The sequence below is a fragment of the Lissotriton vulgaris genome, chromosome 12 (genome assembly GCF_964263255.1).
Source record: "Lissotriton vulgaris chromosome 12, aLisVul1.2, whole genome shotgun sequence".
NCBI classification, from domain to species: Eukaryota; Metazoa; Chordata; class Amphibia; order Caudata; family Salamandridae; genus Lissotriton; species Lissotriton vulgaris.
In genome coordinates, this window is record NC_141700.1 from 40,338,088 (window position 1) to 40,359,336 (window position 21,249).

General features: G+C 45.0%; 1 protein-coding gene across 8 annotated transcripts in view; it reads left to right on the top strand.

The window, feature by feature from the left end:
• ARHGEF18 (Rho/Rac guanine nucleotide exchange factor 18) overlaps positions 1–21,249 on the top strand; it is a 290,711-nt gene that overhangs the window by 223,473 nt on the left and 45,989 nt on the right. For all 8 annotated transcript variants that reach the window (XM_086946962.1, XM_086946969.1, XM_086946963.1 and 5 more), the window contains 2 exons: positions 912–1,052; positions 12,396–12,643. In XM_086946962.1, coding sequence (XP_086803088.1) covers positions 912–1,052; positions 12,396–12,643 — 389 coding nt within the window. The remainder of the gene's footprint in view (positions 1–911; positions 1,053–12,395; positions 12,644–21,249) is intronic.

Genomic DNA, 21,249 nt, shown 5'->3' on the forward strand with positions numbered 1-21,249 from the left:
ACTTGACCTTTCGCACACAACTTGCTTTCTTGTTGACCAGTGTGTCACGGCTAAGTTATACCCCTATTCTCCTCTGGATGCCAACATAGGGGATCTCACTTGGGCCTCTTCCTCTTAGCCATCTGCCCCATACCGATGGCTAACTTGTGGGTGCTTGTGTTGCGCTGTGACTGCCAGCATTTCTCTGACCTTCCAGGGTTGTGCCGGGGTTGTAATAGTAGGTTTTTGCATGGAGGTGGGAAATGGGAAGAATGTAGGTGCATAGAGATGTGGGAAAGGAAGGAGGTAGAAGGTTCTTCATCAAGGGCACAGAGAGAAAGATGAGGGCTCTTAAGCTTGAAGTTAATCTATGTATGTGCATCAAGTTTTCATTAATGAAGGACTTGCCATTCCAAAGGATCCAAAACATGAAAGATCAGTACAGGAAGCTGAGCTCTCCTCTTTTTCTCTGCTCACGTGGTAGCCTCGTTAGTATATGAGATAAAAAAGTGGCAAGAATCATTATAGGCTTTTGTCTACAACGGAACAAATAAAGGAGCTTGTTTAAGAAAATTGGGGCAAAGAGTGTCAAATTCAGAAGGAGAGAGCACCGATAAAGAGTACTTTTTCATGATCATGTCACAAAAGCATGGAAGAGGGACAAACCAGGAGTGAATAAAGAGGTTCAGTGAAACTGAATATAAACTGGTGTGGTGGGGAAGCGTTCAGTGTCACAGTAATTCTCATGAATGGACCCTTTAAAGAAGGAAGTATGTATAACGGTTAGAAGCAGTGCGTCAAACTTGCTTACATGATGTTATCTCTGATCGTCTTTCATATGTGCACCAATGTTTGTACCAATGTTCTTATTGTACGTTATGAAGAACTCGTTCTTGCTTGCTGTTGATCAATGTGCTTTGCTCCTGACTTAGATTCATATTTTGCCTCGCTGAAAAATGAGATTGAAACAGATGCACAGGACTTTGATGCAGAATCCTGGAGTTGTGCTGTGGAGCAATCTTTTGCCAAGAAGCAAAAGAAGGAAGTTATCAAGCGGCAGGATGTCATATACGGTAAGACTTGTGCAGCACTACTCTCTGCTCTTTATTCCCTGCATATTTGTAAACTTCTCTTTTTCCTATTCATTTCCCTTCCTCTGTCACTGATATCCTTCCTTCTTTCCTGAAATCCGAGCTTCTCCTCTGTTATACCTTCTTGTTTGAGATTTGGCTTTGTTTCCTTGCATTCCTATTTTCTGTACAAGATGTCCACTTTGTGTCCTGCCCTCTGTTTCTGATAAGACAGTAGATCCGCCATGTGTTCACTTTAGCAAAGCCTCTGGTATCCGTGAGGGTCAGTGAGCGCTGGCTGATTTGCTTAACACTGGTACTCTCACAAGAGGACATTGGAGGGCATAGACATTCATGGAAAGCAGTTTTTTGTTTTTCCTAACGACATTTTATTAAGTTTTGAGGTCCACCCATTAATGGAAAATGAATTCTTCCCAGCACCTTCACATTACAATTGACCGCTTGACAAATCATCCCCAAATTAAAATAGGCTCCCCATATTTAGTTGTGTTTTTGCAGACAGCCTCGTGCAGTATAGATGTTTTTCCAATTGGGCGCACCAGTTTACTCCTTTCCTCCATTCCACCAGGGACATGGCATTTGGGCAGTTCCATCTTCGGGCAATGTCTCGCTTTGTGATCAGTGTGACGATACCCACAAGCGTACTGTCAGCCTAGAGGCTGCCAATCTGATTGACCATGCCCAACAGTTCACCTTGGGGGTTAGTTCAAGATCCTGTTCCAAGGCCTCCGAGAGTTCACGTATTCGCTGTCAGTATAGTGAGAGGGTCGGGCAGGCCCAAACCATGTGGTAAAAGATCAGCTGAAACTATAGAGCAGCGAAAGCAAGCAAGTTAGGGGATCCTGCCGCATGGTGTAGGCTTATCGGGGTGAGGTATGTCTTATGTAGGTTATTTAGTTGAATCAACCGGAGGCGTGTGGAGATGGCCAGCGTGCATGTGGCTTATCAGTCCTCCATTCAGTCCGCCTCATTGAGTTCACCAACCCTCCCCTCCCAACGGTGTCTTAAGTGTGTCAAAGCCATGTGAGGCGTTTGCAATGATATTTGGGATATGGCGCCCTACCAATGAGCCCCATTAGCAGTCTAGCCTCAAGGGGCTACATTTAGGAATGTCAGTATACGATGGGGTGTTGGCTATGAGGGCGTGATGCAGTTGTAGATATAAGTGGAATTGTGTCTGATTGCAGTTATAGCTGTCTTGTAGGTCTCGGAAAGTTAAAATATGTTTCCCCGCTCAAACATCTCCACAGACTGTAATGCCTAGCATATCCCATTTGTGGGCTCCCTGTAATCCGGCTCTGTGGTGGAGACATTGTTTCCTCTGTGTGTGTGTGTGGGGGAGGGGGGTTGTTATCAGAGTGCCGTATATAATATCCAGGGCGTGGTCCAGCCGCAAGAAAGCGCTCCCCTCGATAAGTGGGATCGTCCCACCCATCACCAAGCCTGTCGTTAATGCCAATCAGCTGGGATGCTTGGTAGTAGCATTTGGAGACCAGCCATCCTTAGCCAAACCATCATATGGAGATTGCTTACCATTGGGAAACGCGATTCGTAAATGAGCGCCTGACCAGAGAAAAGATCGGAGGGTGTAATTGAGAGCGAGGAACCATGGCGGGGAAATCAGAGTGGGACGTGTTGGAATATATACAGAAAGCGGGGGAGGAGAATCATCATCATAATAAAGAGGGTGATCAGGCCCGTCACCTGCACGGAAAACTGTCCACTTCTGGTTCATGGAATTCAGTTTTAGGGTTATAATCTGTCTCTTGCAATTAGATTTCCCAGCTTTCCTACATACCTCCATAGTTTGTCAATGGTTTGATGTCTGAGTTTTCTGTATTTTGGTCTTGCCACAGCTTGTTGATCACTCCATTGAGACAGGAGCATGTCCAAAGTTACTTTTGATCTCCTAGGGCAGTTTAGCAGTTCAGCAATGCTTCACTTCTTCTGAGGCGGCTCAAATGACATAAAATACCCAATAGGATGCAGTACTTGACCTGCGCCACCAGTAGCATGCACGTCAAAGTGACATGCATTCCCCCATCAACATTTGGATTTTAAACACAGAGCAGATATAAGTGACCATGTCAAAGGGTTTGATTAGGCAGTATTTGATGAATCCATGTGCTAATGGGGCAGGCAATTACGCCATAAAACATAAGTTAACGTTTGAAGATCCTCTGCTGCTGAACGGGTAGTCCATTGTTTCTTCCTTCCCTTTGCAGTGTTTTTTTCAATTTCTTATATGCGGAACAAAAATCAGCATGCATGTAATTCTTCTAGTATGTGAAGGCCAGTTTGCAAAGTATTCACATCTATGCTTTGTCGTTTCTAATCTCATTTTGCTTTGCCACGAAACTAGAAGCCCTCAAATAAAGTCATTCTCCTAAATCCATTTCTAGCCTGTAGCGGGACCTCACGGAGTCCATGGATGATTCTGCACAACATTTCTGTTTAATTCCTGACCGGTTGCCTCAAAGTTATGCACAATATTACCAGTATTAGTTAGAGGTTCACTTATTATGTTAACCATTTCGCTGCTAGGCCTCCCCTGTGCTAAGCCTTTTTGGGGGGCTATTTGGGGTAGTTTGCACTTAGGCCCCTGTAACTTTTTGTCCACATAAGATATCCATGTCAAATTTGCGCCCTTTTTCCAACACCCTGAGGATTCTAAAGGTACCCCAGGTTTGGGGATTCCCCTGGAGGGGACCAAGAAATTAGCCAAAATACAGCAATTAAAAAAAATGGGAAAGAATTGCTGCAGAAGAGAGCATTTGTTTTTCCCCCTGCAAATCACATCACTAAAGGGTTTGTAGTGCTGAAATCGCCATCTTAGCTTTCAGGGATAGGCAGACTTTTGTTAGAAAACCAACATTATCTATACAGTTTTGGTATTTTACTGGGACATAGTCTATGTTTCCTATTTTTTGTGCTTTCAACCTCCTTGCAGTTAGTGGTAGAAATGGATGTGAAACCAAAAATGGATCGCAGAAAGCTATACTTTTCTGAAAACTAGACAAAATTCTGTCTTCAGCAAGGGGTCATTTGTGAGAACCTTCAAGATTTCTTTTAATAGAAACTAACAGTTGAAAGTAAAAAATATTGAAATTGAGTTGGAAAAAACAGCTAACAGCCAACGTTTTCACATGTAACTTCTAAGTATGACAGATTTTTTAAAGCAACCTACTGTTACATCGCTGGACCCTTCTGGTTGTGGGGATATATATGACTTGAAGGTTCACTGAGAATCCTAGGAACCCAGAGGCAATAACCGAGCAGCGTCTTGCAATGGTTTTTCATTGTGTACCAGGTATATAGCAATTCATTTGGTAAAATATAAAGAGTGAAAAATAGGTGCCAAGAAAACAAATATATTTCTGGAATGGGAATTAGATCTAGAGTTTACAAGCAGTCATTTTATTGCACATCTCCAAAAGTGTGGCTACCCATACAAGCATGGGAATTAGAGGTCATTTTTCAAAATGACTTCTTGTTTTACAAATTGTTTTACATTTGGAAGGAAGAAAGCAAACAAAGTAAATTGGTAATACCACTTGTTCTACTATTCTGTGTTCCCCTAAGTCCCCCGATAAAAACGCTACCTCACTTGTGTGGGTAGGCCTAGTGTCCGCTACAGGAAATGGCCCAAAACGCAACATGTACATATCAAATTCTTCCAGTGAAAATGGACCCTTTTTGCAATGTGCCTAGCTTTGGATTTTGAACCCTAGCTCAGCCGGCACCTAAGGAAACCTAGAAACCCTATAAATTTTTTTAAACTAGACACCCATGGGAAGCTAGGATGGGGTGACTTGTGTGGCTCTCACTAGGTTCTGTTACCCAGAATCTTTTGCAAATCTCAATGTGTCAAAAAATCTAATGTCACTAATCTGTGTGGGTCTGACTCCCCTCACGCATTGGGTTGGCTTTTGCATGTGTCTTTTCTAATCTTAGCCTGCAAATGGCTAAAGATGGGTGCATGCCCCACCTCTTCTGAAAAGGTTCACTCCTGCTGCGTTTTGCCGTGGGAGCGAGCAGCGGCGAGCAGGGCAGCAGCTGCAGTGCCTCCTTGTCTCAGTGTACCCGCCCCACCACTCCTCTTTGTGTCCCTGTTCCCCTCCTCCCTCTGTCTCCCCCTGTACTCGTTTCCAAGCAGTAGATTGTACAGGTGGGTGTTGAATGCACTGGGCACAGGCGAGATGAGTTTTTTTATTCAACGAGTAAGTCCAACAGGGTTTTATAAACACTAACTGTTAGTTAATGATTGCTGAACTGTCATCTGCCATCCACGACGTTCGCTGTGTTTTGAAAGTTGATTCTGAATCCACGTTCTAATCAGATCACTCTGGTCCGAACCCTGAGGATCCGAGAACAAAGCTGGCAGTACTGCGCAAGTGTGTGTGTGAAATCCATCCAGGAAACCGAGGGAGCGCTCGCCTCAGACACAAGAACCTCATAGCTTGTTATCAAAGTATTTCACTTGCCCCTTTTTTATTGTTAACTCCTGTGGCCCTTTGCTCCTTTCTATGTGTAACCCAGAGTAGAAGCATCTCAGGTCAGTGTAGATTTTCTTTCGGCCAGTGCTTGGGTATTCCGCTTGCGTTGGGTCGCTTTGAATTGGGGTTTGCACCCTGGGTCAGGGTACTGTCCTTTGTGAGCCTGACCTGTCTGGTTATTCGGCTTGTGTGTACCCTGCTCTTATTGAGTCTGGTTATGCAACCTATGCCTGGGTAAGACAAGTAAGGCTGTGTGTTTAGGGCCTTGCTTTTTGTGAACCAGGTTGTGTGTCAATATCCTGGAAAGCTATCCGCTCTGCCCTGATAGTATTGCCAGAGGCATATTTGTTTAAATGAGTGGTAGAGGTGCTTGGTGCCACAGTCATGCAACATTGAATTAGTCAAGTGTTACATGCTGAACTTGTCACTTCCCCAAGCTGGGAATGAAGGCAAAGGATATCTCTCGCCTGTCTCTGGGTGTCGAAGAGATCTATTTCTGATCTGCACCATCACCGGGCCATGTGAAATCCACTGCAGCCATTGCTGTGCATTGAGGACCAGTCTAACAAAGATTGTAGTACCCTTGTAGGGATATCATCACCCCTCTCATACTGCCTTGGTTAAAATATTACAGTATGTACATGTGCTTATTTATAGTGAGCCCCTGTTATTATCAAGTATTCAGCCAATAGGACTTAGCAACTGGTGACCTAGAAAAATCATACAACTGGTGCCCTGGCAGTATATCCATCTTCCTAACCGATCCATGGTCTGGAACACAGAGTTGTGCCCTGCTCTATATAATCATGAGTTCATTAGGTTATGTGGTCAGTGTCCCATTACAACGTTGTTTCCATGAAGGATGTAGGGATGGTAGGCATGGAATTGCCTTTTTAACGTTTTCTTTACTTAGTGGTGCAAAACGCACTGGTACCAGCATGATGCACAGAAGTTGCAGCCCATTTGCTGTTTCTTACACACGCTCACCCCACAGTTTTCATGCACAAAACTATTCACTCTTCCGTTCACACCCAGTGTGTAGTAATTGTATAGCTCTTTAATGCCTGGCAGCTCAGTACCAAGGATAATATGCTGCATGTCTAAACACTATTGAGGTCCAAAAAGTGAGACCTATTGGCTATGCCAGTGCTTGTTTAAAACTAGACACCCAGGGGAATTCGAATTCAGAATGGGGTGACTTGTGTGGTTATCACCAGATTCTGTTACCCAGAATACATTGCAAATCTCAAACTTTGTAAAAAAAAAAAAAATAATTCCTCACGTCTATGCTGGAAAGTTCTGGAATCTGCGTAGACCCACAATCTTTCACCCACCCGGCATTCCCCAAAGTCTCCCGATTAAAATGGTACCTCATTTGTGTGGGAGGGCCAAGTACCCGCTTCAGGGAAGGGCCCAAAATGTATTGTGGAGACATCAAAATTACCCATCATGAAACAAACTGGTTTTGCAAGGCGGTCACCAGGGTTTTTGGCCCTTGGCTCCGCGCCCATCTAGGGAAACCTACCAAACCCACACATTTCTGAAAACTAGACGCCCGGGGGAGTCCAGGGAGGTATGGCTTGCGTAGACTCCCAATGTTCACCTACCCAGAATCCCCTGCAAACATCTACTTTAGCTGAAAAAAAACAAATTTTTCTCAAATTTCTGTGTGGCAAAGTTGATGGATCACCGGGCTGATACAAATGTCCTATCACCAAGCTCTCCTGATAAAAATGGGTACCTCATTCTTGTGGGTGCTCTAAGTAACTACGACAGGCAAGGGCCCAAAACATATTGTGGAGACCTCAAAATAATCTATCACAAAGCAACCTGGTTTTGCAGGGGGGGAGGAGGGGCACCTGAGTTTTTGGCCATGGGCTCGGCGGTCATCTAGGAAAACCTACCATACCCACACAATTCTGAAAACTAGACACATAAAGCAGACATTAAATACCTCTCCTGGAAGGTAGCCCTCCTCCTTGCCATCACCTCTGCAGGTGGAGTAAGTGAATTTCTATCTTTTACCACCTTAGAGCCATTTCTTCAGATCAGATAAGATGGTTACCCTTCGTACTAACCCAAAATGTATTCCTAGAGTCCCCTTGGATTTTCACCTCATGAGCCAGTAATGCTCAAATAATTTTTTCCAAATCTCCAAACAGCGTCTGAGCGAGCTCTTCACTCACTAGCCATCAAACGATGTTTGAAATTCTATTTGGACAGATCAAATCCTTTCGGAAAACAAACCAGCTATTTGTGTCCTTCAGCGCACCAAGGAAGGGTCTGCCGGTTACCAAACAGTGTATCCAGATGGATATCAAAGACTGTTATTGTCTGTCATCAAAAATCAGAACGGCCTTTGAACTCTAGAGTACAGGCTCATTCCACAAGAGCAATTTCCACATCCATGGCATTGTTTGCTGGGGTGTCGTTGCCAGATATTTGCAGAGCTGCGACGTGGTAAAGTGCAAACCTTTGCGCAGTATTACTATTTGGATCCGGACGTCCTCTGAGATGCAGCATTGGGACAAGCGGTTCTACGACATCTGTTTCAATAAAGATGACCTAGCTTACCTTCCCACCGGCCACTTTTCAACCTGTTAGGCACATTTTTCTTTACTGTATTGTGTTGGCTTATTTATGTTATGATTTCACCTCCTGTGTATTTTGATTTCATAATAAGGGTGTTAAGTATATTTTTATATGTATACATTTATCAATATCTATGAAAAGTTTATTTACAAAATGTGGCTTTTACTGCTTGCTATTCTGATGCAAGCATGTGAATCTAGGATAGTTCCTGTACTCGAGTAAGAAAATAAGTTACTTATCTGTAACTGTAGTTCTCCACTATTGGAATCTTTCATAGATTCACCTGCAATCCACCCTCCGCCCCAGAGAAGCTCGCCTTTATTTCTTTGTGTCTGTACATTTGTATGCACTAGTGCTATGAAAATCTGAGACACTGCAGCTTCTCTCAGGAACGTTCCAGAGGGTAGTGTCATCTGATTGGTTGATTCTTAAGTTTGGTCCTTTTTTTTGCTAAGGACACGGATATGTTGCTAAACAAAAAGAGCCTTAGACCTCTAGGTTATACATTTACTATGACATTGCTTTTATAAAGAACCAGGGACTCCCACCTCGATGACTGGGAATGGTTCAAGCATGTGAATCTATGAAAGATTCCAATACTGGAAAACTACAGTTACAGCTAAGTAACTTATTTTCTTATCCTATGTCTTAGCCACCAGTCGCAATAGGGTCCATGTTTAAAATGCATCCTCCTTTTTACTACTGATGGCCCACAGTGATTATGTTGTTAGGTCTCGCCTGTCGATGCGCATGCGCATCGAGCAAGGCGAGAGTATTGGGACTTATCCGCTCTTTATCCACACTGCAAGGAATCGTGGCGATTCCTTGCAGTGCCCGTGACTTTTAAGCTCAATGCGCATGCGCATTGAGCTTAAAAGCGCGTGCACGTCCGTCTTTGTTTACCCGCTCCGCCCCCTCCCCTTCCCGCCGTGTCGCATTTCTCCTCCCCCCTCCCCTCTCCTCCGTCCGTCTTGTTTGTTTGTTTAATTTAACCCGCTCCGCCCCCTCCCCTTCCCGCCGTGTCGCATTTCTCCTCCCCCCTCCCCTCTCTCGCCGCATGCCGCACTTTAACTTAAAATATGGTGGCACCTTTAGATTTACAAAAAAGCGTGGCGCTTGCTCCCCCGTTCCCCGCCTTGGCTACATATGTTTAGGTCACGCTTTATTTTTACAATAGGCGCTCAAAAAACCTAATTCCACGGGGCTGTCCTTATTATCCATCAGCAGCCGTTCTATTTTTACCTTAATCCAAGGCCCGCCCTCCCTGCCGATATCGTGCTCTCCAACAAGGCACCTTCCAAGCAACATGGCAGTAGCTTAAGTCTAGGTCTCCCACAGGCAGGAGGGCTCGAGGTGCACTGCAATCCAGTGCAAGGGGTCACAACCAAGACAAGAGAAGCTTCTTTCACCTACAGGTTCTACCATCAGAGACCATGCAGACCGCTCTTAACTAAATCCAAGTAAGCGCCAGAGCCATTGAGAGACCTGCAACGGCACTGCACAAGCCTCCGGTGGTTCTGTGGGTCTGACTGTTAGTTCATATAAGCAAAGCTTCAACTTTCTTGTACATAGTGTGGGAGAGAATCGCTTTTAGTGGTACAGAAGTTTGTTATCCACCAAGCATCAAATTAATGTTGCAGCAAAAGTGATAGAAAGTGGGTTGTTGTTTTTTTGGATTTCCAAACTTTCATGTCTCAGTGATAATGCAGTCTTCTGTTGCGCACAATACATTGTTCTGCAGTTTATGCCTATCATGTGCAGTCCAGGTGGGAAAGCAACATGTCAGGTTTGTTGTGTTAGTGAGTGGAGTACCCTCTGAGTAGCAGGTGTCTTTTCGCAGCAGCTTAGGGCACTGCTTGCAATTTACTTAATCTCCCCGGATCGCCCCAACAAAACTTCCCGCCCCGGAATCTGCATTTAAATAACTGTAGGCGTTTCCAGGCAGGCTAACAGCTCTCATGGCTCTAGTGCTTTGCACACCAGAAACTGGGTAAAAGTGAACTTTAATACAGTGTTAGCTGCACAACATCGCCATGCTTTCTCTTTTCCTAGTGACAAAGTCAGCCTGCCTATTGCGCGCTTTTTTAATAACACTTCTCAGCACGTTGTTCATTTTACGAGCGCAGCACTTTCTCTTCTCCCAGGGACAAAATCAGCCTGCCTTTTGCGCGCTTGTTTAATAACTCTTATCAGCACACTGCTCATTCACAAGCGCCGTGCTTTCTCTTTTCCCCGTGACAAAATCAGCCTGCCTATTGCAGCTCCTCCCACCCACGCTGCCAGGTTAAGGAGACCAGGCCTTTGTAATCTGCTAGGCCGCGTGGGACATTCCTTGCTGCTAGACCCCTTAATTGCCCTCTTGGACCATGACATGCTTCCTCCCTCCTCCCTACTTAAAGAAATGCTCACGATCGGTACCCACCCCGGGAGTGCACAAAACCTTTCCCCTACATGTCCGGCTTCTTGTCTCTATGAGCATGCGCCGTGCGAGGGGGAAGGTGTGCATCCAGAGTGGCCTGTCTGGACTTATTTATATACTTGTGCAGGATATCCTTGTCTTACCAATTCCTTACTCTGCCGACCCCTGTTTCCTACCACTTACCCCTTACGCCGGGTCTTCTGTGGCTGCCTGCGTTGGTGCCCCATCCCCCCAATCCCTTTGGCGCCCTTCACTCACCCTCACCCTCAACTCCTCACTCACCCTCAACCCCTCACCCTCACCCTCACTCACCCTCAACCCCTCACCCTCAACCCCTCACTCACCCTCACTCTCACTCCTCACTCCCCCTCACCCTCACTCACCCTCAACCCCTCACCCTCAACCCCTCACTCACCCTCACCCTCACTCACCCTCACTCACCCTCAACCCCACTCTCACTCACCCTCACTCACCCTCACTCACCCTCACTCACCCTCACTCACCCTCACTCACCCTCACTCACCCTCACTCACCCTCACTCACCCTCACTCACCCTCACTCACCCTCACTCACCCTCACTCACCCTCACTCACCCTCACCCCCTCACCCTCAACCCCTCACTCACCCTCACTCACCCTCACTCACCCTCACTCACCCTCACTCACCCTCACTCACCCTCACTCACCCTCACTCACCCTCACTCACCCTCACTCACCCTCACCCCCTCACCCTCAACCCCTCACTCACCCTCACTCACCCTCACTCACCCTCACTCACCCTCACTCACCCTCACTCACCCTCACTCACCCTCACTCACCCTCACTCACCCTCACTCACCCTCACTCACCCTCACTCACCCTCACTCACCCTCACTCACCCTCACTCACCCTCACTCACCCTCACTCACCCTCACTCACCCTCACCCCCTCACCCTCAACCCCTCACCCTCACTCACCCTCACCCTCACTCACCCTCACCCTCACTCACCCTCACCCTCACTCACCCTCACTCACCCTCACTCACCCTCACTCACCCTCACTCACCCTCACTCACCCTCACTCACCCTCACCCTCACTCACTCTCACTCACTCACCCTCACTCACTCTCACTCACTCTCACTCACTCTCACTCACTCTCACTCACCCTCACTCACCCTCACTCACCCTCACTCACCCTCACTCACCCTCACTCACCCTCACTCACCCTCACTCTCACTCACCCTCAACCCCTCACCCTCACTCACCCTCAACCCCTCACTCACCCTCACTCACCCTCACCCACCCTCACCCTCACTCACCCTCACTCACCCTCAACCCCTCACCCTCACACAGTGCAATAGGTCTCGGAGCATTTGAGTTAGAGCTTTTAGAAATGTTTATGGCTTTTTTTTTTTAATTCTTTAGCATTGGCTACAGGAAACAAAAATGCTAAAGATTTACAAAAAAACCCATAAACAATTCTAAAAGCACTAACTCTAATGCTGCGAGACCTATTGCATTTCCAATGCTTGTTTTTGTGGGTGTTGCTACTCTTTTTAGCTCAGTGGTAAAAATGAGGATTACCCTGGCATTATCAAGGGCCTCGTTGTTGCTGTAAAGCATTGCCCATAGTTAGAGTAAGGTTGCAGGGGTATTGCCATCAGTTTTACAATACAACCGAGGCAAAAGTGTGGCGTCCCGCAATTATCTGATGTCTTTACCAAACCAGTGAATTCTGAGTGACCCTATATGCCAGCTAAGGCGAATTGCATCATTGTGTCCCTGAGGTTAACGTATGCATTGGTAGAGTTATATATATATCTCTGTCCATTATTTTTAGAGCTCATGCAGACTGAAATGCACCATATCCGAACCCTGAAAATCATGGTTAAAGTCTACTCCAAGGCCATGCGGGATGAGCAGTTCAGCAGCAACGTTATCAAGTCACTGTTCCCCTGCGTCGATGACTTACTGGAAATGCACGGACAGTTCCTATACTGGCTCAAGGAGCGCCGCAAGGAATCTTTGGAGGAAGGGAGTGAGCGCAATTACATCATCCAGAAAATCGGGGACGTGCTTGTGCAACAGGTATGAACAATACATGTGCATGCAATATCCTGCTATGGGTGCAGGAACAGTAATGCATTTAGGACAAATCTCGCATCTGTCCTGGACAAATCCTTCAGCATTTGACTTCAGTTCCTTAAAGTTCTAATTGTGGGATGCTCAAAATAGTTTGTTTTTTGTTTAAATTGCTAAATATGGTTTGGAAAGTTATCACTTGTACTCACAAACGGCAAGGGTGAATTGTACACCATGTCACTGGATCCAGAAGCAAGAGATATTGCATGTGCATCATAAGGCAAAGTCTGCGGGTAAAGGAAGATCTACTGATACACTCACAATTTGGGGGGCCTTACCTGAACTGTTCTGTTCTCTATTTTGGTATGTTAGGGACAGCTAAATTAGTCAGGAGTTAGGCACGCAAAAAAGGCACGTTACTTAAAAATCAGTTTTGAAACCAAGGTGATCTGTCTTTTTATGTTCAGTGCACAGGGACCCTGAGGGATCTGCATGGTAAGAGGAGCATGTAATGGTTAAGTTTACCTTCCTTCAGGAAACATTTTCATTTTCAAAAACCACTATTGGTGGGGGTATGTTTGGGAGCTTTGGTAAAGTAGTGCTCAGATGAAGGTAGCACATGTATTTAAAAGATGGGACAAAGTGAATCAGTAAATTATTTCAGAAGACTAGGACCGATGCTTGGGAGCAGTATTGCTATGTAGAGAAAAAAACGCTAAATTCCGAATATTCTGCAATGGTCCGAATAGACTAGAAATGTCATAAGAAGAAAGGACAGCCCTGTATTCCAATGAAAATGGATAATTAAGCGCACATTTGAAATAAGGTTCCACTCTAAGTCATTTCTTATAAGTTGCATGTTTGACAAGAAGCCCGAAAGCTACTCCCCCGGGTACTTATTCACCATAAAGGTACCACAGAGAATATTCATGATATTGTGTTTATATTGCTAATGAATCACAAACAACTTTTGCATAGAACATTTATTGTCTTCAAAGTGTTCCTGTTTATGGCACAGTGCAAGTGACAATTGTGAGACAATTATACAGCACAAACACAGTGTACACACACAAACCGGTCTAACGGCGAGGACAAATTGCTTGGTCAAAACTTCAACGCCACTAAGTGATTCAGATGGGGTCTTCATCAGGGCAAATAGCAATGCGAGTTGCACAAGCAAAAACGTTGACCCGTAGAGTATTCTTTTTGAACTATGGGCAGACTAAGAGGTCTTTTTAGATGCATAATCTTTAGCACTGCCCTTTTTGTCCTGATTTAGTGTTCCGTACCGAAACGTGGCTGACCTCATCAGATCCTGATTTCAGAATTGCTATTCCAGATGGGTAAGATATATGCAGAATAGATAGGTAAGGTAAGAGGGGGTGGGGGTTATCGAAATCACATCAGGCAGTATTAAGTCTGGCCCCTCATTTGGATGGTGAAATCTCGTTGTTTGTATTCAAATTTAATGATGCAACAATTTTTAATGGGTCTCTATTATATCATCCACCCGGTCCCAAAGATAACTTTGTGTCTTCTCTTCAGACTATTATGGAGTCCAGCATTAAATTTTCAAATTTTCACCTGGAGCTTAGTGAAAACACAGATACAATAGTCAATCAACCGACTTATAATGCTAACCATACGCTGGATGGTATTTTTACAAATAACCCTACGCTTAATTTTGATTAATTCATTCCACTGATTTGGGCAGATCACAAGCTGTATTTTTTATATTGTAGTCTTGGATAAGAAATGGTGTTTTTCTAACCCATTGAAGTTATAAAGAGCGCACCTGGTGGAAAATATATAGTATTGAGCATGAGAAGATGTTTAACAAACAAAATCCGGATCTAAAAAATAATGTTAGAAGCACGTGAGCTGTCGATCACATGCTTTGCATACTCCTGCCATCTAGTGTTGGGTCTGGATGTTTGCAAGATGGTTTTCTTCGAAGAAGTCTATCCAGTCAAGAGGTAGGCGACGCCTCCTTTCGGTGATAGTGCGCATGGGCATCGACTCCATTGTTGGATTGTTTTTTTCGGCCATGAGGTGAATTGCTGCGCTACTGTTTAACACTGTTTCTCGGGTTCCCCTCTGTGCGCAATACACTCACCCTTGAGGGTATTGTTTTTGATAGCGTATTTCCATTCTCCACGTATCTTATTTACTGAATTTTCCTGTTTTGAGCCGGTAGCTCGTGGAAACCCATTGGCCCTACCTGTGTCGGTCCGCCTCGCAGTAGGTGGAACGGACGCCATTTAAATTCTGCCCTCGTTGCCACCCAAAATTCACGCGCACAGAGTCAAGCGAAGTGTGCTACTTGTGCTCATCTCCGGAGCACAAAGAACAGGACTGCGACTCGTGTAAGGCTTTCCGATCAAAGAAGACACGTCCCGACTGTCTGACTAGACGTCGCGTCATGCAGAGCAAATGCACCAGTTCCATTCCAGACCTCTTCGGAGATGATTCGGAACAAGAGACTGGAGATGCCATGAGAGCCGAGGAAGAACATATCTCCATCTCTGAATCCGGATCAGAGGGGAGCGAAGACATCCCGCAAGGGCAGCGTACTCCGAGTACTAATTCTTCCTTGCCCCAAAGTCCGCCTAAGAAGAAGGTTCCGGTCCAACCCCAAGGTTGGCACCGAGAACATGTTTCTGACGCCCCGCCTTCCGACTCGGCACCGAAACTCAACCCAAAGCCTTCCGGGCACTGAGCCGAAACCTTTGGGATTGAATTCGAAGTCTGGCTCAGCCCCACCCCCTTCGACGCCAAAAACCCCTCCGGACCCGAAGTCCTGGTCATCCAAAACGCCGGCGCAGAAACAAACAGATGTGCCAATTCCATCAAAAGAGCAACGTTTCGATGTTCTGCCCTCAAAACCGGATCCGAAACAGAGAGAACCTTGCATTCATCCAATAACTGGACATATTACCACCAAAGTGAATCTCAAACGTAAACCTGAGACTGAAGAAGCCTACCACATTCCTTTGAAAAGGAAGAATGATGGGTACCAACCCTTCTCCTCCTCCTCATCCTCCTCCATCACCTCCTCCTGAGTCTCAACCATTGCTAAATTCACCCGCTGACTCCCCACCACCATATACACCTGATGATCGGGATGATGGGGAGGGGGACAATGATCCACCTCTTACAGACCCCTGGAGAGATTATAATACAAATTCTCCCACAGCTAACAACCCTGATCTGTACCCTACTAAACCTTCTCCACCAGATCACAGTGTAGGTTATATAGAACTATTAGGTAGAGCTTCAAATTACCGTGGGATCGTGTTACATAAGCAATACCTAGAAGATTTCCTTTTCGAAACACTTGGTAGTTCCCAAAAATCCTCGCATACACTTCCCATGCTCAAAGGTATGCTTAGACATGTGGATATGTGAATGACATTTTTAATGATCCTGTGCGGGCACGTATTCTCACCCTTAGGGTAGACAAAAAATTCAAATCCTCACCATCCGATCCAGCTTCCATCAGAGGGCAGTTACCATTAGATTCTTTAGTTGTTTCTAACGCACGAAAAAGGGCTAATTCCCAAACATCAGGGGGGGCTCCACCCCCAGACAAAGAGTCTAAGTTAATAGACACCTCAGGAAAAAGAGAAGTTGCAAACTTTTGGTGCATTTCCAATACCCAAGCACTTTTAGCCATGTACAATAAGACGCATTTGGATGAAAATGAGCAGTTTCTCCAATTCTGCCTAATGAGCACTGCGTCGGGGGCGTCTTTCACATTTCCTACCCGTCTGGCAGTCCTTAACTACAGACAAATGGGTACTGGAAATTATCCGTTCTGGTTATTGCCTGGAGTTTACCAACAATCCTCCAAACATTCCTTCACGTTCACACAAACCACTTTCACCTCTCAACCGGGAAGTTCAGTCTCTCTTTTTGAAAGGAGCTATAGAGCCCGTACCACTACAATACCAAGGGTCCGGCGTATACTCCTACTACTTCTCATACCCAAGAAGGATGGTTCTCTCAGACCTCCGAGAATTAAATCTTTACATACAATCAGATAATTTTCACATGGTAACACTTCAACAAGTGATTCCACTCCTATAACAGGGTGACTTTCTGTTTACTCTAGACTTAAAAGAAGTGTACTTCCATATTCAAATACATCCCGCTCATCGCAAATTTCTCAGATTTGTGGTAGCGGGGCATCTTTGCCAGTTCAAAGTACTCCTGTTCGGAGTCACCACAGCTCCCAGAGTCTCTACAAAGTGTCTGGCAGTGGTCGGTGCTCACCTAAGAAGACAGCACATTCATGTCTTCCCCTACTTGGACGACAGTCCATATCCAAAGTGTTTCCAACCCACTCACAGGACACTGCAGTTACTGCACCAACTGGGGTTCACGGTCAATGTGTTGAAATCACATCTTCAACCTTCCAGCACTCAAAACTATCTAGGAGCCACTTTAGATTCTCAAGGGCTCTAGCCTTCCCCAATGCTGCCAGAATTTGAAATATCCAGGCTCTAGTTCTCCAGTTTCAGCCCATTCACTCACTACCAGCTCGAGTGTATATGCAGCTGCTGGGAAGGATGGCCTCTTGCATCATGATTGTTCCCCATGCCAGGATTCACATGTGTCCCCTCCAGGAATGCTTAACAAGTCAGTAGAACCAATCACAGGGTCTTTTAACTGATCTAGTGTTGGTGAACAGCCGTACTCCTCGCTCTCTGCATTGGTGGAACCCAGAAAATTTGTCAAAAGGACAGCCCTTCGTAGACCCAGTTCCACAGACAATGCTAATAGCAGACCCGTCCTTTACTGGTTGGGGGGCTCATCTCCAAGATATCACAGTGCAAAGCCTGTGGAGTCAACAGCAAAAAACTCTCCACATAAATCATCTAGAGCTGCCAGCAGTGTTTCTAGTTCTCAAAGCATTTCAGACTCACATGGTCGGCAAAGCTTTTCCTAGTTCGCACCAACAACATTAAAGCTATGTATTATATACAAAAACAGGGGGGGAAACACTCTCTCCAACTGTCACTCCTAGCTCAAGACATTTGGAAGTGGGCCATTCACCCCAAAATCTATCTCCTAGCAGAACACCTCCCAGGAGTGAATAATCAGATTGCCGATCTTCTCAGCAGACAGAGGCAGCAAATCCACAAATGGAAACTTCACCCTCAAGTTCTCCTCCTTTCAAAGCTGGAGATTCCCTCAAATAGATCTTTTTGCCACACCAAAACTTAAAATGACCAAACTGCGCCTCCAGGTATCCACACCTGCTCTCCAAACGCAATGCACTATGGATAGGGATATTTGTCAACCATTTTCCGCCTCTCCCACTCATTCCACTAGTAGTTTGTAAACTCAGGCAAACCTCTCACTTATCCTAGTAGCTCCCACATGAGCTCGTCAACCATGGTTCACAACCCTTTTGGAGCTGTCTCTGGTTCCCCATGAAATGCTGCACCTCGCTTCCAGTCTCCTCACATAGAGCCATAGAGAAATCACACGCCCAGATCCCAAACAACTAAACCTCACGATCTGGCTACTGAAGCCCTAGAGTTTGGTGATCTAAATCTCCCACCAAACTGTATGAACATCATTAGAGAGGCAGAAGGCCTACTACAAGAGCCTGTTATGCAGCTAAATAGAAATGTTTTGTTATCTATTGCAATAACAACATCATTCCTCTTGATGCTTCAATACAAAATATAATTTGTTACCTGATACACTTGCAGCAGTCTGGATTAGCTTACACTTCTTTCCGACTATTTCTCACTGCAATAGCTGTGTATCTTTTTAAAGTGCCAGTAATCAAAGCTTTAATTGACGGACTTGAGAGTTATCCCACCAAGACTTCCATCTGCCCCAGTGTGAAATCTTAACATAGTCCTCACAAGATTAATGCGCCCACCTTTTGAACCCATACATAAATGTGAGCCACAGTTTCTCTCTGGAAAACCGCTTTCCTCATTGCAATCACTTCACTGAGGAGAGTGGGTGAACTACAGGCACTAACCATAGAAGAACCTTTTTTTCCAACTTTACAGAGACAAAGTGGTCCTTTGTACTAACCCCAAGTTTCTACCCAATGTAGATTCTGCCTTTCACATCAATCAGTCTGTTGTGTTACCTGTATTCTTTCTTCAACCTGATTCAGTGGCAGAACAAGCTCTACACACCTTAGATGTCAGAAGAGCCCTTTTATATTATATTGAAATAACAAAGTAAATTCACAAAGCCTAACAACTTTTTGTTGCTTTTGCACCACCACACAAGGACAATCCCATACCCAAGTCGGGTATTGCCAGATGGATTGTTAAATGCATTCAAACTTGTTATGCAAAAGCAAAAGGAACGTTAACAATACCCCTGAGCTCATTCCACTTGCAAAATAGGGCCTACTATGTCTTTCTTAGGAAACATCCCCATAGTTAACATGTGTAAAGCTGCAAGATGGTCTACACTGAACACATTCACCAAACACTATTGTGTAGATGAGTTAGCGAGACAACAAGCTAATGTCGGCCAGGCAGTACTTGGAACACTCTTTCAGACAACTCCAACAGCTACAGGTTAGCCACCTTTTGGGAGAATGCTGCTGTATAATCTATGCGAAGCATGTGATATACCTCGAACGGATAATGTTACTTACCCAGTAGGCATCTGTTCTTGGCATGTAGAGCTGTAGATTCACAAGGGCCCACCCGCCTTCCCGGGTACCTGTACCTGTTGCAGTTCTCTCTCTCTCTTACTATATATACATACGCATGGACATCTCTATTCTTTACTTATTAACTCCATCCTTACTCTCTGCTGGAAAACAATCTAACAATGGAGTTGATGCCCATGCGCAATATCACTGAAAAGAGGAGTCACCTACCCCGTGACTGGAAAGACTTCTTAGAAGAAAAGCAACTCTCAAACATCTGGACCCAACACTAGATGTAGGAGTATGCAAAGCATGTGAATCTACAGCGCGACATGCCATGAACAGATGCTTACTGGGTGGGTAACATTATCCTTTCCAAACATCCCAACAATTAGAAATGGCTGAATTCCTTATAACCACACAATTGGTTTAGAAAAGGTTCTTAGATTTGGGTCTCTAAAAATAAAGAATATTATGAATTTAAGGCGTTTTTGAACAGGAGAAGTAAGTAATTTTGTAGTTTGTTAAAGGATACATTGTTAATGATATGTCAATAATTATTTGATGCAAAGCTGTCTGCTTCTTTTTAAAAAAAATAAACTATTGACTAAAAATAAATAGGTTCATACGTTTCCTGGTTCTCCTCTTTTTTCCTCCTGGCGTGGATGCTGGAGTAAGGTCTGAATTAAGGCTTGCTTCTTGTGTCAGTGGTCTGTTCTTTGAAGGCTGAATGGTCATTGTAAGTTTTCTATTTTAACACCATCCATCCTTTTCATTCAGTTCATGCTGCAGTACCAAACCATATTCCATCATTCGAAAGGGCGCGTACCTCACAGAAACGTGTTCTTGGCTCAGCAGAGACGTGCCATCAAAATTGGAGCTCGCAGACCCGAGAACCTTATTACCTTCTTCTGTCCACTATTCTGGGAGAACCTTGGGAACAATCCGATCTCTTTGACAATTGTGGGCAGAAGAAGCTGGTTTAGAAATAACTCTGCCACAGGCCACCTTTGGACAATGAAGCAGATTTTGCCACATCTTCAGAAATGACAAATCTGGTCTGTTTAGATGGACTCTTGGCTCCTATTGCACAAGTGATGCAAACTTTAGTATTAGTTGGTTTTCACATAATCTCTATTTCAAAGAGATGTGCTTCATGTTTTTGTTGTGTCCTAAGGTCTGTGATCTGTTCATTTGTGATACTTGTACCCTGCATAGTATCTGAGATGGCAGGGCTCCAGCATTCAGTGCCCGATTGAGGTATTGAATCCAAATTTCCACTTCTTGTTTAAATAGCGACATATAGTTCGGACACCACCCAATGCTTCTTGCTTATACCCCGGTCCTAAGAGATCACTACTGGGAGTTCTAAATTTAGGAATTCAACAATGGTAATGGCTAGAGAAGAAATACTCCTATGCTATTGCATGCCTTTAGTACAGGACTTGTTTCGATGAGGGTGCTCTAGGGAAATTAAACGCAGGGCAGAAGTACCCTTGCCAATCCAACAAACGTCATTGATTTTCACAGACCGGTTCAGGTGATTGGAAACTATGAGCACCTCTTGGCCTCTGCATATCAACAAGTTATTTAGACGTCTGAGCAGGCTGTTGTCCAGCAGTCCGCTTACCTCCTAATTCTTAGAGCGGACTTTCGAAAGTGTCTGGCCTCAGGGCTGTCAGCACGACTATCCCCTGTGAACTTGGACTAGTGTGTCTGCAGTCAATGGGGGGGTTTCATATATGTATAACTGGTGTGACTCATTTTCCCATAAACAGCTGTTGTGTCATTGAATGATCTGCCCATCAGGACACTGTGGCAGGGGCTTGTGCGACCTCCTTCTTTCGAGCGAAGTGTGCTAGGGTGTGGAGTGACTCATGTCTGCCTCCTCAGTTTTTCTTTGTAATATGTCTGTCTTGCATCAGCTGTTAGTTCAAGGTGACCCCAAAGCTATAACTAGAACAGTTGAAGTTTT